Here is a 27,049-nt window from a genome sequence, read left to right on the forward strand (position 1 = left end):
TTAATGTGGATCGATCATGTCCGGCCGCTACCCGATCTACTTAATAAGCGCTGTATCCGATCATTGCATGCCTATATCTATGGCACGGAAGAAGATCAGACTGTGGATCCACACACAATACTTGTTATTAGGATGAATTCATTGTTGGTTTTTGTCTCTTTATGGGATTTATGTCAATAAAATAATTGCAGAATATCATGAAACTTGTCCTTAAGCTTATGTAATATTTACAACACAGGTAAGATATGATCTGCTGTTCTCCCTTTGCAATTTTAAATATACACAAACTTAGCTGACACATACAACGGCAGAAAAGACATATAACATCCGATGCACATTAGTATGAGATCCATGTGTAGGATCTTACGTCATCCTCATAGAGAGCCATGCCACGGACTGATCCTCCTACTGCCTTCTTCACCTGTAAAGAGAGTAAACCAGTATTAAACATTATTATCTTCATCATCATTATCATCACCACCAGCACTATGTACACATAAAGCAAAAATGTTATATACAAGGAATAAACACAGCTCAGCTAATGATACTGCTGGAGAAACACAATGAGCTGCAGCACACAGTGACAAGATGCCTAGTAGTCCTAAAGGAAACTGCTTTTCCAGTCCTATTTTGCAGTTCTGTGACTCCTGTATGGCAGCTTTGCATGATTCAAGTTCAAAAAAATTTATTTTCTGTTTTATACTGACTCATTCATGTAGGCCTTCATTTAAGCCTCTGTCTGAAACAAGCTGTAGATGCTCCTGTCTCTTTAAGGCCCCCCTCTGAAAGCCAACTGTCTTCTGATTGGCCAAGACCTGAAGCATGTTACCAGGCTGTTGTTGTCGCTGGGCGGTACAGACAGACTGAGCGTATTATGTCGTAGAACGGAGCCGTTGGTAGAAAAAGCAGTTCAAAATAGAGCGTTCAGAACAGGAGGTAATCTGAGGTTTTTGCTCACAGGGATTTCTTTTAAATACTTTTACCTCATTTTTTGAAGCTTTGACCATGTTTTAACATGAACATCCAACACTGTAACATTGTAGATAAGTCATAAAATATGGAAAAGCATAATAGGTCTCCTTTAAGTTGGTGCTGCAAATGCACAACTCCAAACAAACATCGAATACAAGTGAGATGCTTCACTTGGTAGCTAAAATGGAGCAGTCAACACACAGGGTGAAAAGAGGATCTGCAGCAATGTGCAGTATGACAAAAAACATGGTGTCATACTTTTTTTCATACTGTCATACCGTTTGATGTTTAGACTCCAAAGCATTTCCTACGTCACATTGGAATCCATTACTCTCCATGAGTTGCACTCTGATCTGTGGAACTTTCCGGCTCCACAGATTAGAGTCTGAACCTGAATCTTACAATGTTAAATCTTACAAGAAAGTTCTTGTAAGATTTAACATTGTATGATTCCCAGAGAATCCTGACATCTGCTAGCCTGCTGCCTGAGCTTCTGTCTCTACCTTATCAGTCTGTCTTCTCCGTAACAAGGACAATTACAGAGACAAATAACTAGAGCTGGAAGGTCAGCGTTCAGCTAATGACTCCCAGCTAGACCTTTCATACATTGCCCTGTTACACAATTAAACCCCCTAAGAAATCCAAGGAAGGTTAAAAATCAAGATGATGATTTTTAACCTTCGTTGGATAACTATGACCTGGATGACTGAGAATCTTCATAGACATCCCCCTAAGAAATATTTTTAACAAGTTAAAAATTTTGGTTAATACACCTATTCGCACATTTATGGTAAATGTGAATGTTTGTATACATAGGGTGCTGTAAGAATAAAACCAGAAACGAGTTTGCATTTTTGCACTTCTTGTTCCCTAGTGTTGAAAGCAATGCGTTTTTTTGAAATGGTTAATGGTAAGATGTCTGAAATAAGGTCTGTGTTTAAGGCCCCATCCACATTACTGCATATTTGTTTTAAAATGGAGACCTTTTGCTATGTCCCATTCAAACTAAAACGCCGAAAACAAAGAACTAAAACGGAGAAGTTTGGAAACACTGCCGACCCCGTTTTTCGTTTTGAAACTCCAGAGGGTTTTAGTGAAGACGGGCAAAAACGGAGGACTTTAGAAACGATGATGCAGACGCACTTGGCTCCCTGATCGGGGCTCATAAGTCATGTAAAGTAGAAACACGATTCTACTGACAGTTTTAGATTTGGTATTTTTATTAAAATATTCTGTACCATGCAAATAACACTTATCTGCCTACACTTGTGCAGTGCATGTCGCCATTTACTTTGCAACAAGTCCAGTCTGTTTTCTGTCGCCACAGTTGCTTTTAACTCCTGTGTTACATGCAGTAACAGTCCCAGCTCGTTATTGGTCCATGCAAGAACAGAATCTTGTGTGATTCCTCATCTGCATTACTTTATTCTTTCGCCAGATCTTCTGTAACTACAGAAGAGACCATCTGCTTTATGTTTACACCGGCACGCACATGCCCAGTGTACCTGAACAGCCACTAGATGTGCGTTTTCAGTCGTTTTAATATAAACGGAGATCAACTCTAAAATGCTGGTGTGGATGGAGATTGTATTTCTTTTAAATCTAGTAGTGTAGGTGGGGCCAAAGATGAGCTAAAGATATTTTCACATTTTGTTCTTTGAAGTAAAATATGTCAGTTATTGCCCCACTCTGTGTCTTGTCTCAAAAAAAGCGGTTGCTAACAAGTGGCTAAATGAGACAAAATCAAATTATAAGTTGGAAGCTTAGTGGAGGAGATGCTGAAGTGATGGGACCATGGTGTAGTTCGTTTATAGCCTAGTGTTAGCATCTAACCTCTAGCGTTTCTATTTACACTTCAAAAATCATAAAAGTGGTTTTCACATGTGCCAAGATTATCTTGCTGAACAAAACGTGTAAGTATCATAAACTTTTGTTTGTGACAAATGTTATTTTCTACAATAATCCAAAATTAGTATGCTTGTTTAACTATGATGTATTTAAGTTTGCAAACTTTGTATCAAAGGCTTGGAAAAGAAGGCAAGCTAGTTTGTTTAACTAGATTTAATTTTGTCCTGTGTAGGATTATGGGCTTAGATGGGTGGTTATTTGAGTAAATGCGAATACATCTGTGTATGAATATATACATGCATGTATCTGAATATATATGTACTATTACTAGTATTATTCTGTTTCTAATTCTTGTCTCTATTTGGTTAGCAATGTATATGATGTACTCTGGATCTGGCTATCTTGTATATTAATTTTCTAATTTCTGTAGATTAATGTTGGTGTCCTGTAAGCCCATGCAGGCTGGGCATAATTATACGCATGACACAATAATAAAGCTTCATTCATTCATTCATTCATTCCACTGACCCTTTAATTTAAATATGCTGTATTTCATCCTGCATTCTTTAACAATATGAGATGTTGGTTTCGTTCTCAGGCTCACCTGGACCACTCGCTCTAAACAAACACTGAAGTTCTTCTTCTGGTTGAACTTCAATTTCTTCAGGGCAACTCGTGTCTCTCCTATGAATTCATTGTGTCCAAACTTGTCCTCGTCGCTTACTGAAAGCCTGGAGACAGACAGAGTGCCTTATGAAGCTTTTTCACCTAACTGGTACAATGTACAATAGGAGGAAAGGTAGGTTATGGTTGTTCTTACCGGAGAGTTTTCCGTGACATTTCCTCATCAGTGATACCGTGGTAGACTAGTGTCTCATTCCACACAGGATTCAGGGTGTTTTTAAGTGTCTTGGTGCGAAGCTTGTTAGACTGAGGAAGAGTAACACAAGACATTAAGGTGACAAGAGGAACATAATGCTCACATTACCTGGGAACCTGTGCTCATCAAAACATCAAACTGCTTCGCTTAAATTGAGCAAATTACTCTATTTCACTGTGGGCAAGATGCTCATTCAGCAGAATAAGACAATAATGAGAATTCTTCATCTCATAAATCACACACCAACAGTGTAGGCTCATATATTTGATGCCATGAGCAGTAATTGATGGGTTATTGCCACAGCATGTGATTTGAGTGCACCCCAGATTGAATTAACGCACTCCTACACCTTCTTCACAACCTGTGTGTTTTTATAAGACCACTGAAGGCAACCCTTCTATGCAATGCACTACTTCTACTCCCCTACATCTACTTTTATTCTAGAGCTTTAGTTACGAGTAACTTTATAGATTCAGATTTATAATATAAAACACATACAATATATTTTTGTACACTAAATTGAAATTGGCCTCACCGTTACCAGTTGCAACATTACGATACATACACATTCATAAATCAATAATTAAAAGTCATTAATGTAATATGGATTATTTTGAAATTGGCCATTATGCAAAATGAGTATTTTACTTTTAGTACTTAGTAGTGCCAGCCAGGACTTTTTGTTATATCCTGTGGTCCCTCACCTCTGTTAACCTTTGGTTCTCTGCTGTTTCCCCACCCTATTGTGCCTGTCTGTCTGTTTTTCCCTGTGAGTTGCTTGGTTTGCAGGTGGGCGTGGCTCTCCTCCCTGTGTCTCTACACACCTGCACCTCGTTCCTAATCAACTGCCTGTTATCTACCCCGGTCCAGCACGGCAGTATTTACCAGATCGTATGCGTATCTCCAGTGGTACACACCTTGCGCTGCTACTCGTACTAAACCTGTTTTTTACGACTTTAACTTGCTTCAACTAATCCTTGTGAATTCTCCCTCGTTCTCACAGACCACCCGGACCTGCCTGCCAGCCCGCCTGCCTTCCCACCTGCTTCCCTCTCATCGCTTCAGCCTAACCACCTCGCTCCGCTTTCCCTGTCTGGCCCTGGATTGACTCCTTCGCCCCCTGTGAACTGTATACGTTTATTTCTACAATAAACTCCCTTTGAATTGTGAATAATGATCTGGCGCTGTCGTGCTTTTGGGTCCAGTTTTACGTACACCTAACACTTTTACTTGTAATGGACTATTGCTACATTATAGTATTTCTACTTTTATTGAAGTGAAAGTTCAGAGTACTAATGCCACCACTACGTGTTTTGTGTTATTTCCCTCCAGTCTCAGTTTCTGCATTCAGGAGTAAAGTCGAAACATGTGCAGATGAGTCTTCCTGGGCTTGTCTAATCGCATCTTTCCGTTGACTACGTATGCAACACTTCTAAAATTTCCTTCACCCAATCTGTCTGAACACACAGTTACATCATGATATTGCACTTATTTAAAGCTGCACAAATCTATGTTTTTACATTAATAAGGTCAAATTACTATGTTGAATGTGGCATGGGACACTTGTAGTGTAGTGTAGTCTTTCGGTCTGTTTTCAATCACTGTTTTGGTTCAGTCTTACTGCTCTCATCATTTTCATATTCAAAAAGCAGCTTAAAGCTCTGAAAACACATTGTGCGCTACCTGAGACAGTTAGTGACTAGCTGGTGAAGAAAATGGAGCATTTAGCAGCTAAAGAGAGAGATATTTTTCTCAAGGGTTGGCGGGGACCAAAAATAGAACTAAAGGGAGAGAAATATGACTACAAATGAATGCAAATGTTGCTTCCTGTATTTTGGATGTATAAGTAGGCTAACACGTTCACTAGGAGTGTGCAATATTGACAGAAAATGATTTTGTCAATAACGATAATTAGACAATATATGGCATCCTTCAAAAATGTTTTTGTAAAAGTCTAATTTTATAGCCTACTATCCTACTAATAGGATATTAATGTTTTATTAATGCAATACAGAAAAAATATATTTTCATCCTCGCCTGGTAAAAAAAACTATATTTTAATGCAATAAACCATCAAAACCATCAAAGATAGATTATAATGCACCTGAATATCTTCTACTACACCTGGAATACAATTGTAACTGTAAATTTGATGAAAAGAAACTGATATACATCAGTTATTACACAATCTTTCAAAAATATACCAGGCAAATGTCCATCTTTTGGCCATATTTACTGTTTATATGCTATATCTTTAAAACATTATTTCTCTACATACAACCATGTTCCAAATAACATAAAGCTTCCAAAACATTGAAATATTGATAAAAACAGTTAATATTCCTATGACCAAAAGCACTCCCATGCTTTACAGGCCACAGCTTGAGAACAGAACATCCTGTAAGTGGGCTGTTTCTCTTCGTATTGAATCGACCAATCGATTGATATCCTGCATGTCTGTGTAGCTACTATGGGTCGCCAGCAGACGCTGATAAAGACCGCCTCCGTCAAAGCAAACTCTTCTACTCTACTTCAATCTGACAACAGAAAGGAAATTTGTCAGCTCAGCCGACCTCACCAAGATGGCGGCCCGCCAGACGGTCTATGTTGACCCAAACGGCCACTGTTTTTGGACAGAAAACAGCTAGAACAGCGAAAATCAATTACCTGTCCAGTATCGAGCAGGTCCAGTACCAAGAAGTTAATGGAAACAGGTCTTCTGTATTTACTTAAAACAGGCATTCAAGTAAAAACTACATAAAAAAATTAAATCACCAGTGCAGGTATTACGGACATCAGACAGTGCAAGTATGGGTAAACTATTTAATCTGTCGCTGTAGCCCTGAGTTCTGTTGTAGCTGTTGTCGTAATGGCTTTATATCTGTCATCATCTTAACATCATCATAGCGGTGTTTGAACCGGAGTTTGTTTTCATGCTGGTACCTCAGCTGGTTCAGGCCTGTCTTGGACAGTTGACTCTTGAGGCTTTTCATGTTCTGTGGTTCAGTGGTTAGTTTGTGGTCTTTAAGGGCAACCGATTTCGACATAGGTGCTGTTTGTTCACTCATTTTAAAAAAAATCACCATTTCTTGTTAAAGTCTAGCATACGTATACTGCATGCATGACACATGACACAGGGAGGTGCGTGGACAAGGTAATTGAATGAATGAGCCTACTCGATAATGTCTGCTGCTGACATATTAAAACAAAAATTAAGATATTATGGTAGACAATACATATCACACGCCCCTGTGAACTTATGACAAATGTAGTATGTGTGAAGTCTAACTTGTTGTTGGAATTTTCTAAATCAACCTTCAATCACCTTAAAGTCATAATTAACGTGACTGTACCTTGCTGGCTCCAGGTAAGAGGTGCAGCTTCACATACGGGTCAGCAAGTCCGTTTGAGTCCATTGGCTTTAAACCCTGAGACACATAAAGAAAAATAATGGTGAGGATCAGCATGAGATGCACACATCTTGTTCCATCTTTTCTTGTCTTGTTCTATCTTTTCTTGTCCCATATTTTCTTGTCTTGTTCAATCCTTTCTTGTCTTGTTCCATCTTGTCTTGTCTTGTTCCATATTTTCTTATCTTGTTCAATCTTTTCTTGTATTGTTCCATATTTTCTTGTCTTGTTCAATCTTTTCTTGTCTTGTTCCATATTTTCTTGTCTTATTCGCTGCTTTCTTGTCTTGTTGCATCTTTTCTTGTCTTGTTCAGTCTTTTCTTGTCTTGTTCAAACCTTTCTTGTCTTGTTCCATCTTGTCTTGTCTTGTTCAATCTTTTCTTGTCTAGCCTTTACTTTTCTTGTCTTGTTCCATATTTTCTTGTCTTATTCGCTGCTTTCTTGTCTTGTTACATCTTTTCTTGTCTTGTTCCATATTTTCTTGTCTTATTCGCTGCTTTCTTGTCTTGTTCCATCTTTTCTTGTCTTGTTCAGTCTTTTCTTGTCTTGTTCCATATTTTCTTGTCTTATTCGCTGCTTTCTTGTCTTGTTCCATCTTTTCTTGTCTTGTTCAGTCTTTTCTTGTCTTGTTCAAACCTTTCTTGTCTTGTTCCATCTTGTCTTGTCTTGTTCCATATTTTCTTGTCTTATTAAATTTTTTCTTGTCTTGTTTCACATTTTCTTATCTTGTTTAATTTTTTCTTGTCTTGTTCCACATTTTCTTGTCTTGTTCAATCTTTTCTTGTCTAGCCTTCACTTTTCTTGTCTTGTTCCATCTTTTCTTGTCTTGTTCCATATTTTCTTATCTCGTTCAATCTTTTCTTGTCTTGTTACATCTTTTCCGCATCAAGTCCTGCCTTTTCTTGTCTAGTCTCGTCTTTTCTTGTCTAGTCCCATCTTTTCTTCTCTTGTTCCATTTTTTCTTGTCTCGTTTTGTTTTGTGTTGGCCTCTCTCGTTTTATCTTGTCTTAACTCTTCCCGTCTATTCCCATCTTTTCATGTCCCATCTTATCCATATTTTCTTGTTTTGTTCAATCTTTTCATTTTCTTGTCTTGTTCTGTCTTTTCTTGTCCCAAATTTTCTTGTCTTGTTCAAGCCTTTCTTGCCTTGTTCTATAATTTCTTGTCTTGTTCAAGCCATTCTTGTCTTGTTCCATATTTTCTTGTCTTGTTCAATCTTATCATTTTCTTGTCTTGTTCCATATTTTCTTGTCTTGTTCCATTTTGTCTTGTCTTGTTCCATATTTTCTTATCTTGTTCAATCTTTTCTTGTATTGTTCCACATTTTCTTGTCTTGTTCAATTTTTTCTTGTCTAGCCTTCACTTTTCTTGTCTTGTTCCATCTTTTCTTGTCTTGTTCCATCTTTTCTTATCTCGTTCAATCTTTTCTTGTCTTGTTACATCTTTTCCGCATCAAGTCCCGTCTTTTCTTGTCTAGTCTCATCTTTTCTTGTCTTGTTCCATCTTTCCTTGTCTAGTCTCGTCTTTTCTTGTCTTGTTCCATCTTTCCTTGTCTAGTCTCGTCTTTTCTTGTCTAGTCCCATCTTTTCTTCTCTTGTTCCATTTTTTCTTGTCTCGTTTTGTTTTGTGTTGGCCTCTCTCGTTTTATCTTGTCTTAACTCTTCCCGTCTATTCCCATCTTTTCATGTCCCATCTTGTCTTGTCCCATCTAGTCTTTTCTTGTCCTGTATTATCTTGTTTTGTCTTGTACTGTCTTGTCCCGTCTTGCTTTGTCTTGTCTTATATTGTTTTGTCTTGTCATTTTGTCCCTTGTAGTGTTCTCTTGTCTTGTCTCATTTAGTCTCTTCTTATCTCATGTGTTTACCTTAGCTTTAATGAGACAACAGTGTAGAGCATGGTTCTCCTGTTCGTAAAGGAGACTGAACTCCAGACATCCTAAAGTGGCTGCAAGTATAAAAACACAGGAACACATTAGACATCTGAGAGCAAAATGGAATCTGAACTTTTACATGACTCCTGTTACAAAAAACAATTTTTCCTCTAACGCAGATAAACATTGATTTGTTACTCTTCATTGCTCCACTGGGGTTTTCTTTTACAGCTTTAGGCACACATGGAGGAATTAGTATTATTCAAAAGTAAGCAAACATCTAGGATTAGAAGACACTTTCTCGTTCTATAAAGTTTGGTTTAAGATGAATCAGTCTTACTGGCATCATCTGAGTCGTAGTCGTTGTCCTCATCCTCTGTTCGATCAGGTGGGGGGCGTGGGGGTGCAGGGGCGTTGACTGGTGGATTAACAGGTGGCATAATTCTGGTTGCAGGAATATGTGATGAAAAGGAGCTGGAGACAACAGGCTGTCTTTTTGCCTCCACAGCTGGAGGAGACACTGTCTCTTCCAGCTCTGGGTGTCTGTTTTCTGCAGCAGGGGCAACATTACAATACAAAAAAAGCCATTTATTATTGTCTGAAACATCTTTGTGTATGTCGATGTTGACGTTAAATCTTTTGAAAGCAGCCATGTAGCATTGGGCTTATTCTTAGAAGGAGCGGCGCTACTTTACCTGAGGTGGGGGCGACCTGCTGTGTGTTTGCCCGAGGTGGTTTGGAAGCTAACACATGTCTCTCAGTCTTCATTACAGCTGCTGGACAGGACTGACCCTCATTATAGCTGTCAGCTGTTGTTCTTGCTGTCTGCTCCCATTGTTCTGACCCACAGGACTGCTGCTGCTGTGGCTCTGCACTGAGCTCTGAGTAGACAAAATAAAAGTATCAGTGCCACCACAACAGTTAGTATTGGTGCCACCACTACAGCCACAGCTCCTGGTTATTCTGCTATCACTCAGGGGTGGAAGACGTATTCTTCTAAGAACTTCTACTAAAGTAAAAGTAGCAAGACTACAATGTAAAAAAAATACTCTTACAAATTGCATTCAAAATATCAAAAAGTACAAAAGTATTAGCATCAAAGTATACTTAAAATACCATAAAGAAAAGTGTATTCATTATGCTGAATGGCCCATTTCAGAATCACATACATTATATTACTGGATTATAATAAGTGACGCATTAATATGCACAATAACATGTTGCAGCTGGTAAAGGTGGGTGTAATTTTAATAACTTTATATACTGCTGAGGCTTAATCTACAATAAAACATTGGAATGTATTAGTTGATTAATAATCCAGATTTACAAAGTAACTTTTAACTAAAGCTGTCAGATAAATGTAGTGGAGTAAAATATTTGCCTTCAACATGTCGTAGAGTAGGAATAGAAATTAGCATTAAATCGGAATACTTAAGTAAAGTGCAAGTACCTAAGAACTGTACTTAACAGAACTTGAGTAAATGTACTTAGTTACATTTGAGGAGTACTAACTTAGATAGGGTATGTTTGGTTGTGTTTAGTAATTAATAATAGTTACAGCTGCTCGGTTGAGGCAGGTGTAAAGACAGAGTAGGCAAAGATACAGATGATTTTCTCCTGATCACTGAATGACAGGATGGATGTTGTCTTACATAAAACCAACATTTGCACATCATTTTTAGATTTCAAAATATTGGTCAAAAGTGACACCAGCACCAGCCAATAAGCGCCTGTTGCGGTGGCAGAGGGCCCCCTAGAGTCACTGCCAGCTACTAGGAGAAATTCACACAAAAAAAGCATAACATAAATTAATAAAATAAGAAATACTGCTCTCTATATTAAGCATTACATAAAAGAGGTCATATTATGCTTTTTGTTTTTTCCCCTTTCCTTTATTGAGTAATATATCTTTTTTGTGCATGTAATAGGTTTGAAAGTGAAAAAGCCCAAAGTCCACCCAAAGGGAGTTGCCATCTCCCACTGAAAACACTGTTCCTAAACTGCTGATTGGATTTTAACTCCAGTTTGGGTTACTATATCATGGTTATGTTCTCCAAGTCATTTGAAGACAGTGTCAGTTGATTGATAGCAACATTGGGTCCTATCACAAATTGCGCGGGGGCGGGCAGTTTTAACTCAGCTGAGAGTAGGAGTGGGCGGTTAAAATATAAACTGCGTGTCCCGGGATTTAGCTTGCGCTAATAAGATGGAGTCAACAAAACGAAGTTGAAAATAAGATTAAAGCGGGCTTATATAATACAATACCAAAGCAAGGCAAGTCTAAAATTTGGAAAACTTCTCAGTTGTTACTGATAAAAACTAACGCAATGATTTATGTTGGTTATTCTGAATGTTTGCGTCCCAAGCATTGTGTCATTTTTTTTTACTCTACATGTCACAATTTTTGTGGCTGCAGGCAGGAGTGGATAAACATGTTGCAGGAGCGGGCGGTAATGGTCACAAAATCAGTGGGAGCGGGATCAAGAAAACAGTCCCGCGCAGGGTTCTAGTTTTAAGTTTAATCTCTTAGTAGAAACTACCATATCGCTGACGATATGTTGTAGGTTCCTGTGAGCCATCTTGGCCTGCTGGACCAGGACTGCTCTCTGTGCTGGACTGTCGAGGTCTGGATAGAGGGAGGGGAGGAGGCAGACTCTGCTGGTCTCTCCCCTTGAAGAACCAAGCTCCTGAACGCTTTTGTACCTACAGGAACACACAGTGAATTCAGGTAAGTTAACTATAATAATACACTGTGTCAGCTGAAAGCTTAAAATAAAAATGGAAACTACTCAACTTTATATGCTGCAGGATTACAGCTATAACAAGTAGTACCAAGTTTACACATCCTGTTCTACAAACACATGGACATATGAACATAGCTCGAAATGTCCAATGCATAGACAATGGAAAAATATATACATAGTTCTGTATGCAAAGAGGGGGACGCCTGGGGGAGTCTCAGACCGAATAACCAAGCAGAAATCATCATAGCTAATCATGACCTGCTACCAAATGTTTCTTTACGCTGTAAAACAGCATTAATTTATTTCTTTAGCCCTTTAGGAGCAGCAGAACCAAGGTCCCCTCCCTCGTGGTGGCTCGGGCAACAGACGCTGTTTTTCCTGGGATGCAGCCAAAAGACGATCGGGCTCACACACCGTGGGTCGCCGCCGAGTTTTCCCTGGCGGTCCTCCGCTTCAGGGTGCCACCGGGGACCTACGCATAACACTGGCCACCAGCCCCGAGGGTTCCCTTGGTGGATTTCGCAGAAGCATGGCGGAGCCTTGCAAACATATCCCCGTGGGTCCTGCGCACCGTAGTGGATGGCTACAGGCTGCAGTTCCGGGTCCGCCCCCCCCCCCAGATTCAACGGGGTGGTCTGGACTGCGGTGCACACGGAGCAGAGCCAGGTATTGGGACAAGAAGTTTGCTCTCTGCAGGAGAAAGGGGCCATAGAACTTATTTCCCCGCCAGTCAGGGAGTCCGGGTTCTACAGCCGGTAATTCATAGTTCCCAAGAAGGACGGAGGGTTGCGTCTGATTTTAGATCTGTGGTCCTTGAACCTATCTCTGAGGAGATTCAGGTTCAAGATGCTTACCATCCCCGCCATCGTCAGTCACATCCAATCCGAGGATTGGTTTGTCACAATAGCTCTGCGAGACGCATATTTCCACATCTCCATCCGTCCCTCTCACAGGAAGTTCCTGAGGTACGCCTTCGGGGGCGCGGCGTACCAGTATCAGGTTCTTACGTTCGGCCTACCACTCTCCCCTCACATGTTCACCAAGTGTATGGATCTGCAGCTCTGGCCGCGATGAGGCTCCAGGGCATCCGCATATTGAACTACATCGACGACTGGCTCATTCTGGCCCAGTCTTGAGAGTTAGCGGTTCGGCATCGAGATGTCGTCCTATTGGGTCTCAGGGCAGCAGTGTCCAGTATAATACCTTCTGGCCTACTGCACATGAGAGCCCTGCAGTGGTGGTTGAAATCCAAGGGATTCTCCCCGAGGGGAAATCCGCTCCGTCTGATACGGGTTAAGAGCAGGTGCCTTCGTTCCCTGTCAGTATGGAGGAAACCTTGGTTCCTGTCCCAGGGTCCCGTGTTGGGAGCATCCTGTCGCCGGACAATTATTTCGACAGATGCCTCACTCACGGGGTGGGGCGCGGTCATGGACGGCCGCTTTGCGAGAGGCTCCTGGCAGGAGCATCATTTCTCTTGGCACATAAATTGCCTGGAAATGTTGGCGGTTTTCAGAGCTCTGAGGAGTTTTCTGCCCGCCCTCCGCAGTCACCACGTCCTGGTCAGGACCGACAATACGGCAGTGGTGGCCTATTTGAATCACCAGGGGGGTCTGCGCTCGCGCCCATTATGCAAGCTGGCACATCAGATCCTCCTGTGGTCCCAGCAGAGACTGTTATCTCTCAGAGCGATGTATATCCCTGGTACCCAGAATCAGGGAGCAGACCTACTGTCGAGACAGGGGCTGAGGCCCGGGGAATGGAGAATCCACCCCGAGGTGGTGAAGTTATTGTGCGAAAGGTTCCGCCCCATAGATGTGGACTTGTTTGTGTCTCAAGAGACTACGCACTGTCCACTGTGGTTCTCCCTCTTGCCCCCAGCCCCGCTAGGGCTGGATGCCATGGTACAGACGTGGCCAAGGCTGCATCTGTATGCTTTTCCCCCAGTCGCTCTGCTCCCGGAGGTTCTGGAGTGGGTCCGTCAGGACGGTGTCAGCCTACTATTAGTAGCCCCGTTTTGGCCGGTCCGAGTGTGGTTCTCGGACATAATATCGCTCCTGGAGGGCCCGCCCTGGCAGGTCCCTCTGAGGAGAGACCTGCTGTCCCAGGCGGGAGGCCGGGTCTTTCACCCGCGTCGCGCCCTGTGGCAGCTGTGGGTCTGGCCCCTGAGGGGGCGCAGTTCCTGGAGGCGGGCCTGACGGCAGAAGCGGTCGAGACACTACTCAGCTCCAGAGCCCCGTCCACGAGAAGGATGTACAGCCTGAAGTGGAAGGTGTTCGCCACCTGGTGTAGAGAACGGGCGGTGGACCCAGTTACCTGCTCGGTGATTATGATACTGGAGTTCCTCCAGCACCGTTTCTCTGCTGGCCTTTCCCCGTCCACGCTCAAGGTGTATGTGGCTGCCATTGCAGCGTTTCACGCCCCTCTGAGGGATGGGCCTTTGGGGAGGCTTCCACTGGTCGTGCGCTTCCTCCGTGGAGCCCGGAGGATGAGACCCGTGACTCGTTCCTGGGTTCCCACTTGGGACCTGCCAGTGGTTCTCGAAGCGCTGGCTGAAGCCCCCTTCGAACCCCTGGAGTTGGCTGAGGCCAAGCACCTGACCCTTAAGATGGCCTTTCTCCTCGCTACCACCTCTCTGAGGAGGGTGGGGAATCTCCAGGCACTTTCGGTTTCTCCCCAATGCCTGGAGTTCACCCTGGGGAGGGTCAGAGCCATCCTGCACCCCTGTCCGGGCTATGTCCCTAAGGTTCCGTCCAGTTTGGCAGGGTCCACGGTGCTGCAGGCGTTTCATCCCACACCTCATGTGACGGCGGAGGACGGGAGACTTCATCTGCCCTGCCCTCTCAGAGCGCTAAGTGTTTACACACTGAGGTCTTCCAGGTGGAGGAAAGCAGACCAGTTGCTGGTGTGTTTTGGGTCCCCCAAGGCTGGGCTCCCCACTTCTAAACACACGATCAGCAACTGGATCGTTCAGACTATTTCCCTGGCCTATCAGGTGCGCGGGTTACCTTCACCTATGGCCGTGAGGGCATGGCGGCCTCTAGGGCCCTCCTCGCAGGGGCTTTGCTCCTGGATCTGTGTGAGGCAGCTGGCTGGGCCACTCCTCACACTTTTATCCAGTTTTACAGTCTGGACCTTCCTTCTGCACCCGGCACCCGTGCGCTCTCCTCTTAGTCGTGCCTACAGGTTTCTGCACGCTGGGTGCAGGCGGCGGTTTTGGCGCGGCCTAGAGGGTATCTCGTTCCCATAGTGTCGTCACCGACGCAGTTCGAGTTCACCCAACAAAATGGGTCCTAAGACCAACCCCTGAGGCACACCATATTTAACTGGACAGAACAAAGAGACGTAGTTGTTTACAGACACTTCCTATTTGACAGGTAGGATGAAAACCATTCTAGGGCAGTACCAGAGATCCCCACCCAGTGCCTCAGTCTGTCTAACATGATGTTGTGATCAATGTTGTCAAAAGCAGCGCTAAGGTCCAGGATTACCAGGACTGAGCACATACCTTCATCAGCAGACAAAATGGTAACTGCTGGATGTGGAAATAAGCAACCGTTTGCTAACAAGTTCAACATATCAACGTAAAAAATGGTGACATAATGTTGTGTTTACTACCAAAAAATCAGTTATTGCAGGAAACAAAGCTTTCAAAGTCGCCACATGAAAATGAGTAAAATGAGCCATTGTCTTCAACAGTATTTACTTTTGGGCAAAATGTGTTGATTTGTGTGTTGAATTTGTGTGATTGTTTTGTGTTTAAATAGACTAAACGATTAATAGAAATACTGATTTGACTGTCTGACTTGGAAAAAAAGATTAATGTTATTAAACAGACAAATGACGGGTTTGTCTTTGCAGCATTACAGAGAAGTTATTCTGTGTGTGACTGACAGGAGGGAGCATTTATTTAAAGAGTCTGGGCTCCCCGAGGCAGAGACCTCAACAAACACAGCGCATCAAAACAGCATTGTATAACTACAATACATTCTTCATTTTTCATAATAAACAAAATACTATCTGTATTTTTTTAATGAAATAAGTGTTGAAAAAAATAATTTCCTATAACTCAGTTTGGATATTGAAGAGGTGTCAATGGAAGGTAATTTTCCAGGTCACTGGACAGTGAAATGCAATAGACGAGTCTAAAAGCTAGGAAATGGTTCATATCATGAGAAGAGCTTCTGTTCTGGTGGCAGAAGAATCACATAATGGTATAATTAGGCACCATGATTTTATCAAACCCACCCTGTGCTACATATTTCCTTTCACTCACCTCTTGGTCTTCGTTGCAGATTCTGCACAGCCACATAGGACATGTTCTGCTATTGCTCCATATCCCACATTTGCTGCACATGTGCTGCAAAGAGTGAAATACATACATAAAACACACACTGAGTCCTTGATGGCAGGTGCACAGAGCACATATACTTTTATAGTTCACATGGTATTAACATCTACTGAGTTACTGAGGGAAACAAAAAAATGAATGTGATTCATAAGATCAGGAAATATGCATGTCAGAACAATTTAGCATATGGCTCACTGGTGTTTATCACCATAGGAAACCTCTTAGGATCTAAACAACACTATAGGACATACAGTAAACAGAAATCGTGTGTGTGCAGACCTTACGTCCTCTGGGAACAAGTGTAGTGTCTGTTTTCTTTCCTTGTTCAAGCAGAAAGAATCTAAATATCCACCTACTTTTTTGCACTGCACACAGAGAACAGCTGTGACCCCCTGTGGTCCAAAAGACGCCCCACACAATAAACACTGCGACTGTCCGTCACCACACGCTGTCTTCTTGATATTATCCAGGCGACTGGAAAGACGCCTGAGAACACATGCAAATAATTGTGAGCACAAACACAAACTTGGCACAGGTTTTACACCAAAGCATCATTCAACTCAGCGAGCATCTGTGTGTGGTTGACTGACATGATTTGGTGCAACTGAGACAATAGTTTTCCATCTCACCCAATCCTCTCTTGCTCAATGTTCTCCATCATGGCTGCACGAGCCAGTACACTGTTGATGATCTCTTTCTCCTCATCCGTGAGCTCCTCCCCTGGGGGACCGCCAGACATGTTCATCGTCCACCTAATCCTGAACCCAAAACAGACACACACACACAAAAATAGACACACGGAGTATAAGTGAAAATGCAGCTCAGACAAAAGGCCAGTAACTCCGAAAAGTGCATAACTAACAAGAGCTAGACACTAAAATCTAAAGACAGGAGCACAGCTGGAAACATTTTGGCTTAAAGCAACACTGAGCAACTGCAAAACTTGTCTCACATACACACATACACACACACACTCTGTATGAACGAACAAGTTGAAATTTCAAGGCAACAAACATGTAAAAATAGTGAATTATGTCATTGAACTCATGTTCTTCAGTTTAGGCTTTGAGTTCATCCAACTTTCCACCAACCTTACACATTACATTAAAAGACATTTTTTCAAACCTCTAAGTTTTAATTTTCACACTTTGCATTTTTCTTTATACTGTGAACGTTTTGCACATCCTCCTCATTTTAAACACTGCACAGCTCAATATTCAGTCAAATAGCTTTAAAGTTTGATTCCTCCTATAAATATTATATAGGAAGACCTCCTAAGACCAACACTACTGTGATTTGCTGTGGTGCACACTAAACCCAACCTACAAGTGTTGCTGGTTGTTTGGAAAGCTTCCAAAAACTGCCTTTAAGGTTTAACATCCCTTGTGGCCAACTCACAGAGCAGAGGGCAAATTCCTTGCCAGTGCAAATCAGATAAAGTCAGCTTATGAACTGAGGGCAAGTGTTGTCGTTTTCCCTCAAATGAGTCTGTTTGGTAATGTAGCTTTCCATAATATTGCTTGCAAAATGGACAGGAACGTGCATGAGAGAGACTGTCGATGCAGATGTTTCAACAGAAGATTTTGGCACAAGAAATTGAGCTTGTGGATTCACCAGGTGAAAGTGCACCAACATAAAGTTCAGAATATTACATCAAATATACTAAATATTACATCTCTTTTTGGTGTGTTTGCCAGTTTAATATTAGTACACAATAAGTAAATTAAATACTTTCTTTAACCTTCAAAGAGTAACTTAACACTAGGCTTAAAAGCAGTGTTTTACTGCCCTCTCTGATTTAAAGTCTGCTGCAAAAGACCACGCCCAGCACTGATGTTACAGTGTACTGACACAACCCAGGGTAAATGGTAAATAGAAAATGGTCTGTACTTATAGCAACTTTCTAATCTTTCCAAGCACTTTACACTACATCCCATTCACTCACATTCATTCACTGATGAAATAGAAATACACATTCATACACATTGAAAAATAACGCTAAAGGACCCAAAGGGTCTTGACCTAGCGCTCAATGTGACGAGTTGGGAGTGCGCACAATTATATGCACACAATAATGCTATTATCAGAACACAAAGACGATTAATGAATCCATTAAAGCCTTTTTTTACAGGACTGTAAAATTTATTTCATTTTATGCATCAATTATTCAAAGATAAATGTGAGAATTTAAGTTTAGATTTTTACCAAAACAAAAAAGTGAGTGGCCAGTATGTTGTCTTCAATCAATACAGCAAAGACACTGTGCTACATCACCACAATATTTCCCTGTTTGCCATTCTGCTGTGTGCTCCAAGCACAAGTATTCAGAAACACAACGTACCTATTTAGCAAAATAATTTAAGTTATGCCAGCTTTAATCAACGTAGCTATATTTGTTGCATGCGTAATTATGAGCCACATCCCTCACGGCTACAGACTGAATTTGAATACCTGTTCTGATGCATCCTGCACGTTCCATGCACATAGTTGAAGGAGGCACGCACATGCACAGCTTGACCACAGCTCATAAAATGCTTCTATTAAGACTTTCTATTTCTCCTTTATTGGTGAAGGAAACAACCTCTTTGTAATCCTCAGTGTTATGCGGATATGACAAACTGTCCTCACGTCTTGAATGTCTTCTTATTGTTGTGGTTTAATCAGTTTTAGCCACATTAGCATATATAATTGCTAAACGTTAGCATGCTGATGTTAGCATTTAACTCAAAGCATCACAGTTATTTTGATGAAAGGCCACTGCTCCATTTTAAACATGGAATCTGTTTTATTCTGTTACAGTTTACACCTTATATTTTGTGTAAAATCTTTTGCTTGTCTACACTAAGGTGAGTATTTTTTTGACAAATTTGACAAAATAAAATGTGCAAACTTTTGTCAATCCATGTGAATTACATTGTACACAATAAAATTTGTGACCAAGTCAGGCTCCCAACAGAAAGCAGTTACAAAGCACAGTTACAAGCAGTTACGTGCATTCTCTGCCATGACTAATGACATTTCATTGTCCATTCAACTGTCAGTGTGCCATGGCTCTCAATAAATTTAAATGGTCTGATCGGAGATCATTTGAGAAGCCATGATTTATTTCAGCTCTACCACACCTACTGCTGTACCAGCGCCTCTGGTGGTTAAATTCCCAGACATCTGCCAGTCATGTCGAAGTGCAAAGGCACCATGTAGCTACTTGTGCAGCTGCTTGCTCTTGAAAATAGGGTGTTAATTGAGGCTGACTGCTGAGTATGGAAAGTGACCTGCTAGCTGTAATGTGTTATTGAAGTCTGGTCTGCAATGTGCATGCCTGAAGACATTTTCACTGCAGAGAAGCACACTCATTATCTCTTGACATGAGCATTGTTAAGAGGAAAGCATGACCTCAACCTCTCGCCTCTGGTCCAGAAACAGACAACACCTCCCTTGATTGATTGATACTGCAGACTGTTACAATATCTGCACGATTCTCCACATAAATTAACCTTAAAAATATATATTTTAAGGGTGTTGTTGCCCAACCCAAAATCAGCAGTGGAATCAGTCACCTACCTGATCAGTTAATGTCATCATTTCACTTAATAATAATCTACACTGTAGGTAGCTGTTGGATGATTGTGTCTGAGAATTAAACATCACAAGAGATCAGGCGGTGGCTGCTGAGTAAGAAAATTTTAATGCCTCACTTACTCATGGATCAGTGCACTTCATCTTTCTCATCCCATTCCCTCCTTTTCCTGCCTGTTCTGTCCCCTGAAAAATGTCCTGTCCCCAATGCATGTAAATGTCAAGGGTTGCTATCATTGTGGACAATGTGACAACCTGACAGATTGATGTTTGAGTGTGTGTGTATGTGCCTTGAAGGGTTCACAGTGAGAGAAAAAGGTGGGGTCAGTAAGAAAGGAAATGGCAGACACTTTCAGCTTGTGAGTCACCACTCAACGAATTACACACACACACACACACTCACACACACACACACACACACACAGTTGTGTGTCCATCACTTCAGAGGACATTAGATTGACTTAACCCTAATTTCCTGGAAACTTTCCCTAACCCCAACCATAACCACTACTTAAACCAAAATGTAATGATTTACAATATGGGGACTTGCGTTTTTTCCCCCAAAAAAAGGCGAATCCCAACAATGTGACAGTGTAAACAGATTTATGTCCCCACAACAAGTGAAATACACACTCACACTCACACACATTGTCAATATGCATCAAATCACCGCAACTGCAGCCTGGTTGCATGTGAAAACCACAAATTTGAAAGGAATTTGCATTTTGTTTTTATTTGTAATAAATTGATCAGGGATCAATGGGAGAAGTATCTGGATAATTTACTTACATAAAAGTAACAATACCACACTACAGTAATACTTTATTACAAGTAAAAGTCCTGCGTTTTAAAATATACTAACGTAAATGGACATAAGAATCTGAAACATAATGTAAATATGCTTAGTTGCTTTCCTGCCAAGAGTTAAATGAGAGATCTATCACTCTGTACAGTAAATATGAAGCTACAGCTAGGAGACGGTTAGCTTAGCTTAGCATAAATAATGGAAACATGGAACACTAATTAACGTGTTACTGTATATCTCGTTTGTTTAATCCTTGGCCGGGCATGGTAACGTCCTGCCAGGCTAGCTATTTCCCCCTGTTTTTGCTAAGCTGCTGACTGCTTCATATTTACTGCACACAGTAACACGAGAGTGGTATTGATCTTCGTTTAATTATCGGCAAAAAAAGCGAATAAGGGGAATTTCCAAAAATCTAAAGTTGAACTATTTCTTTAAGGTCTCAAAAATGAAACGTACTCATTATGCAGAACGGCCTCTGCCAGTGTTACATTATTATATTATTATCATTATCATTATTATTATTACTGATGCATCCATGTGTAGTCGTTTTATAGTGTTGGGTGGTTGATTCTGTAACAATACATCCCTGATCAACTGATTATATGTTTTGCATGTCAGCTGAAAGTACAATATTTCCTATGTTGGAAAGTTTATGTGCATTTACTCAAGTACTGTACTTAAGTACAATGGTTGAGGTACTTATATTTACTTTAGTTTTTTTGTTCATTTTAAGCCAATTTATACTTGTACTCCAATACATCTCAGAGGCAAATATTGGACTTCTTAAAGTTACAAGTTAGTTTTCAGATTTAGATTTTACAAACAAAACATACAAACTGTTCATAAAATATGATATGTAATATATAAACTAATACAATATAAAAATGACACATAAAACTATATGAATGGTGCCATTATGTAGTAGCACTTTTACATTTAATACTTTAAATACATTTTGCTAAAAACACTTGTGTACCTTTATTTTGAATGCAGATGATTTATACCGCGTTGTGTTGGTACCTTCACTCAAATAAAATATGTCAATACTTCAGAATATTTCCCTCTGAAATGTAATGGAGTAGAAGTATAAAGTAGCATAACAAGGAAATACTCAAGTAAAGTACGGAGATCTCAACATTGTACTTGTTATGTACATTTCACAACTGGAAATGATGACATTTTAAATTAAATACAGTCACATAGAAATGACTTTTGCAGTTATAAACAACTGTGATTAATATACTAGTGATAAATTCCAGTCAGGGTCAGTTGTTTCTCTCCCTCACAGTCACATGCAGTATGAACTGACTATTGACCGGACCAGTCGCTGCTTTACAGTAGATCAATGTGCAGTGGAGCTCTGCAGCGGTACATGACACTCCCATCTGATTCTCCCTTTTGTCCACTTAATAGGACAGAAACTGCTTACACATGACAGCATATCAATGTTAGCCCCCTTTTCACCCCATGAGCCCTCAATGTGTCTCATGTGCAACACTCGTGTGGTAAAGTACTTAGTAGTTATTACAACAGAGCTGTTGATTAGAGGCATCATCAGCACTAATCCAGGCTTTTCATCAGACCAGTGAGGTGACAAGAGAGCTGAGTGATGACTGAAAGAATGAGATCGGAGTTACATGCAGCTGAGATGACTTTCCTCTGCTGGTTTCAGTCCGCGTTAGAGTGTGAAGAGGTCAGCGATTTGGAAGGTGACAACATACTACTTGCTCATTTGTGCTGAAAGGGGCCAGTAGAGGTGGGTTAGGCACCTACTAACGATGCTTCTGACAAAACAATCGACAGATTAGGTTGATTTTGTGTGACTCTGCAAAACAGCTGATTCACAATTTTACGTTTGTAAAATTCCCGCTTTCTGTGATATCTGCACATGGCAAAATTGTGGTTATGACAAATAAACTACAGTTAAGTTTAGGCATCAAAAACACCTGGTCGCTGTTAGGAGAAGATCATGTTAAACGATAATTGCACATCAGTGATTGGAGGTGAACTCCGGTCCCCGCAGACTCGCTACCATAGACTGTATATAAGAAAAGGACGTAGTCACCGTGACGTCACCCATTGGTTTGTGGACTGCGGTTTACAAGCCTCAAGTTTATATAGGGCGCCGCCATGTTGAGTTTTTGCAACCAGCGGCACCGGACGTGACCATATTTGGACAAGACGGTGGAGCTAACGGCCGTGTGCGGAGCTAGCTAGCTTGCTTAGCTAGGTGCATCTGTAATTCACGTTAACTGTCATTTTAACAGAGCTGACAATTTTGTCTAGTGAACAACAGGCTTAAAACTAAATGTACTCATGACAGGTCGTCAGGTCACTTGACAGGTCGTCATGGTAACGACTTGTCAATCACAGATTTATTAAAGTTAGTACAAATTTGAGATACTTGTCCACTTGATGCTACTTTATAATTCAACTCCAGTACATTTCAGAAAGAAATGCTGCACATTTTACACTATAACATTTATCTGAAAGCTGTAGTTACTAGTTATTTTTCAGATAAAAATTAAGACAACAACACTATTAAAAAAAAACACTATCAGCTTATAATAAACTATTTGTTAAAGATTAAACTTGTGGACCCATTGTCATGTCTCAGATGTCTATGTTGTCTTTTCCCCTCTTAAATAATTGTCCCAAACACAGTTATTACCGTTAATGAAAATTAACAAAATAACAAAAACTAGGTGTGAAAAAAAATTTGTTAACAAAATAAAAATAACAATGAGGGTTTCTAAAAAAGCGATAACTAACTGAAACTCTATTTGCAAAATGAATTAAAAGTAGAGAAGAAATTTCTTTAGTTTTCGTCTGTCGATTCGTTTTATAGGACCTACAGAAGCATTTTGGGTGGATATGAATTCTATTTTCCAGTTTCTTATCTGTGCCAGTTTTAAGTCCACGCCCCTCGCCTGGCATCATGGGGTCAAAAGTCGGGAGAAAGTGGGAGTCCCAAAGACTAAAACTAACACTGAAACGCATAAAAACTAAACTAAAACTAAGCATTTAAAAAAAAACAAAATTTAAAAATTGTGGACAACAGGAAACAACAGTGCAAATACACCAATTGCAGAAGACAGAGTTTGGGGTTAGGGTTAGGGCAGGTGCACCTGCAAGAGTATGATTTAAATTTTGTTTCATATTTATATTTATCTACCCAAGATTGTCGCCTTTGTGTTGGTTCATTTTGTAAAAAGGTAAAAAAGAAGAGTTAAATGAAATCTTAAGTAAAGAGTGTGGTTTACATTTTGTTATACCAAGTCATTTGCAAGTGCCTTCAAATTTTTATTTAAGAGCAAACCCACTTTGAAAACCAACAAAAACTAAACTGAAATGAAAAACAAGTCAAAACAAAATAAAAATAAAAATTAACGTATTTATGTAGCACACTTTGTTTTTGATTCCATCCTCCCATTAATCATCTCACTGCCCCTCTCATTTATTTTTCTGACCCTTTGAGGGGGCCCGAACCCTAGGTTGGGGATTTCTGGATTAAACTACCAAACCTTTACTGTATAAGGCAGATGGGGACACTGGGCTGGTGCAGGACAGGGGCAAACCAAAGACAAGCTGGAGGGATTATATCCCCAAGGAGGCGACAGCTTCATCCAACAGCAAAGCTCACTAGAGGGCAAATCCATGCAACATAGAAATGACAGTCACCTGGATTTAACTCTCTGGACCCTCGGGGAAATCTTTTTCTGTCATAAAGAGTCAGAGTCCGGCCCACCTCTAGGCTAGTTTCTTTTTCACCAGCGTTTGAAGCCAGGTTGTATAACTTCTAATAGAACAAATTACACATTGTTTCACTTGCAAATAAAATGTTGAATTTATTAGCAATAAAAAACAAACACAACCTTTTTCAATTCAATGCATTCAGATATTTCGGTATAATCTGTCGCTTACTGTTGCTAATTCTTGCTAATAATAAGCGGGAAACTATGAATGAGCATGCGAGAGAGAGGAGCCTGCCATTTGCTCATTCATAGTTTCCTGTTGTCATTAACTGTGGCTGTCAGTTGTAACATCAGCTGTTCCATCAGCTGGTCACATCTATCCAATAGCACAGCGACACGCCTACTTGGCCAATCATCTTGCGGCTGTCTTTTTAAATATGGTTCTCTCTCTCTGCCTTCAGTACATTCATGCTGCTGTTATGTTTCATCAAGTCATCAGCGGAGTCATCGGGCACCAGCACCAGCAGAGTCCAGATCCTGCTCAGGGCTGAGAGCCAAAGACTTTCTGTCAAGTCTAACTTACACATATTATCTGTAATAAACATTATCTTGACTTCATTCACTAGATTGAAATAATGTAGCTGAACAAATTTTCAGCACTGTAAATGTTTTGTAATATAAAATAAAATGAAATTGCAACCAGGGTGCCTTTGTTATGTTATTGATGGCAATAAACATCTATGGACTTTGTTGTCCTTCAGAATCCTAATCAGACGTATTATCACACGTATTATTTTACACGTACGAGGAATTTGCTTAATAAATGTATAAATATGGAATCAACAGATGCAAGTTATATAAGAATGATAAAAGAATAGAGAAAAATAATACGACTATTTGCAGAGAAAGAACAGCGTGGCAGATATTTACATGTGCATTGTTCCGGGTTTGTGTTGTGCAGACATATTGCAACGGAAGAGGATATTGTGTACATAAATATATAAATTGACAAAAAACATTTAACAATTAACAACAAATATGTGCAATATGCCAGGTTTGTGTATGATATGAAATTAAATTAAATAATCTTTACACGTGCAGAGACATTTGTATTGTTTGAAAGGGGTGAGTGTCAGTGGTGGACCCGGGTCTTGTTAATGAGGCTAGCTGCCAAAGGGAAGAAGCTGTATGTGGTGAGAGGTTTTGGTCCTGATGGACAGCAGTCTCTTGCCAGAGGGAAACAGTTTGTGTCCAGGGTGGGAGGCGTCAGCTGTAATCTTTCCTGCTCGCCTCAGAGTCCTGGAGGCGTACACTTGTGCTGTAGTGTGGTTCCCTATCAAACACATTTTCCTTTTGTGTTGACTGTAGGCATAAATGACAGGCAAATACTCTAAAATACTGTATTTGAAATGGACAGCTGAACAGCACCTACTCTCCTAACTATGTTCATGATGTGGGGGATGAATCCTGCGAGCATCGCTTTAGAAGGCCACACCAAGGACATGTCATTGCAAGAAGCCGGGCTTGATTTGCACCTTTTTTTATGGCATGAGATGACTGAGGAGCCCCGGAGGACAACCTCTAGGGAGCAGAGGTACCTTTATGAATGTGTGCGTGTGTGTGTGCGTGTGTCCATTTAAGATTATAGGTAATAACTTGTCAGGTGAACCAGGTGAATTTTAATTAAATCTGCGATAAATAATATAATCTTTAATATTTGAGCGTGTGCATGCAAGATGTAGATTTTAGGAGAAGTTGTGAGGTTTTGTTTTTAGGGATGCTGTGTCAGTCAGCCCACCTCTTTAGTACAGACGGTAATATCTCAACAAATACTGAATGACTTGTCATGAATTTTTATGCAGACTTTCGTGGTTCCCAGAGGATGAATCATAATTACTTTGGTGATCCTCATATTTTTCCTGTAGCGCCACCAGCAGATTGACATTTTTGGCTAGTAGAGAAATGTCTGAACAAGTATTCTAGACATTTATGTTACCCTCTGTCATGGTTTGACTTTTGGTGTTATTATGTCCTCTCTTCTTGGTTAAGCCTGGTGTGATTTTGTTTAGGGTTTTGTAATTTCTGTATTAGTTTATTTAGTCATGTCATGGATTATGTTTTGTTTTGCATTTGTTCCATGTTTAGTGTCTGCAATGTTTCCTGTTTTGTTCTGTAATTACCTGTCTCCATTCCCTGTTTCTGATTCTTGTCTGTGTTTGCTCTAATTGCCTTGATGTGTCTCACTTGAGCTTGATTACCCTGCCTACCTGGTGTCTGTTGTTCTGTGTCAGTATTTAAACCCTCAGTTCTATTCAGTCTTTGTTGCGTCCTCATGGTTAGTTAACTGTTCAGGCATGTCTCTGTGTTTTGGATCTGCCCAGTTTCTGTGTGTGCTATGCTAACATCAACATGTGACCATATCAATGGCAGTGCGTGTTGACGCTGCAACTAGTAGCTTCCTTAAATGTCACTACATTTTTGTTTTAATTTATTTTTGCTTCCGCCTTTATTACAGAAACACATTCAATTATAATCTCTTATGAGAGAAATACACTCATTAACATCGGAAAAGAAAGTGCCTAGATCGGACTGAGTACGGCGGCCCTGGAGATGATCGGCTTCTCACCTACAGACAACCAGAACAGCAGGACTAAACGTCAAATCAGAGAGAAAAGACAGTGGGGCTAAGAGGTAAGCTAACCCATGTTGGACCAATGGCTTCTCCACCTCCCAGCGTACCCCTGGCTGATGTCTGGTCACCGTCTGGAACGAGATACAGAAGTATCTGCTGTCACTTCATCTTCAGCACTGCCCCAAGCAATTTACTGCTTGCAGCTTTAATTTTCTTTTACTTTTTATATATTGTTTGCTTTTTGTATAAAAAAGGGAACCACAAACCCT

At 40.7% G+C, this 27,049-nt stretch overlaps 1 protein-coding gene across 3 annotated transcripts in view; it reads right to left on the bottom strand.

Moving 5' to 3' along the window:
- The window catches only part of rph3aa (rabphilin 3A homolog (mouse), a), a 49,063-nt gene that overhangs the window by 4,377 nt on the left and 17,637 nt on the right, over positions 1 to 27,049 (bottom strand). The window contains exons 1-12 of one of the 3 annotated variants that reach the window (XM_046067827.1): positions 23,309 to 23,403; positions 16,702 to 16,830; positions 16,429 to 16,558; positions 15,998 to 16,081; positions 11,521 to 11,683; positions 9,676 to 9,861; positions 9,321 to 9,530; positions 8,975 to 9,054; positions 7,054 to 7,128; positions 3,641 to 3,750; positions 3,425 to 3,551; positions 368 to 421 (exon numbers count right to left, since the gene is read on the bottom strand). In XM_046067827.1, the coding sequence (XP_045923783.1) occupies positions 368 to 421; positions 3,425 to 3,551; positions 3,641 to 3,750; positions 7,054 to 7,128; positions 8,975 to 9,054; positions 9,321 to 9,530; positions 9,676 to 9,861; positions 11,521 to 11,683; positions 15,998 to 16,081; positions 16,429 to 16,558; positions 16,702 to 16,830; positions 23,309 to 23,316 (1,356 nt within the window). In that variant the 5' untranslated portion in view covers positions 23,317 to 23,403. Of the gene's footprint in view, positions 1 to 367; positions 422 to 3,424; positions 3,552 to 3,640; positions 3,751 to 7,053; positions 7,129 to 8,974; positions 9,055 to 9,320; positions 9,531 to 9,675; positions 9,862 to 11,520; positions 11,684 to 15,997; positions 16,082 to 16,428; positions 16,559 to 16,701; positions 16,831 to 18,523; positions 18,563 to 23,308; positions 23,404 to 27,049 lie in introns of those variants that run through there. The other 2 variants (XM_046067826.1, XM_046067829.1) reach the window with 2 other exon arrangements.

This window comes from Micropterus dolomieu, linkage group LG13 (assembly GCF_021292245.1).
Source record: "Micropterus dolomieu isolate WLL.071019.BEF.003 ecotype Adirondacks linkage group LG13, ASM2129224v1, whole genome shotgun sequence".
In the NCBI taxonomy this organism is placed as follows: Eukaryota; Metazoa; Chordata; class Actinopteri; order Centrarchiformes; family Centrarchidae; genus Micropterus; species Micropterus dolomieu.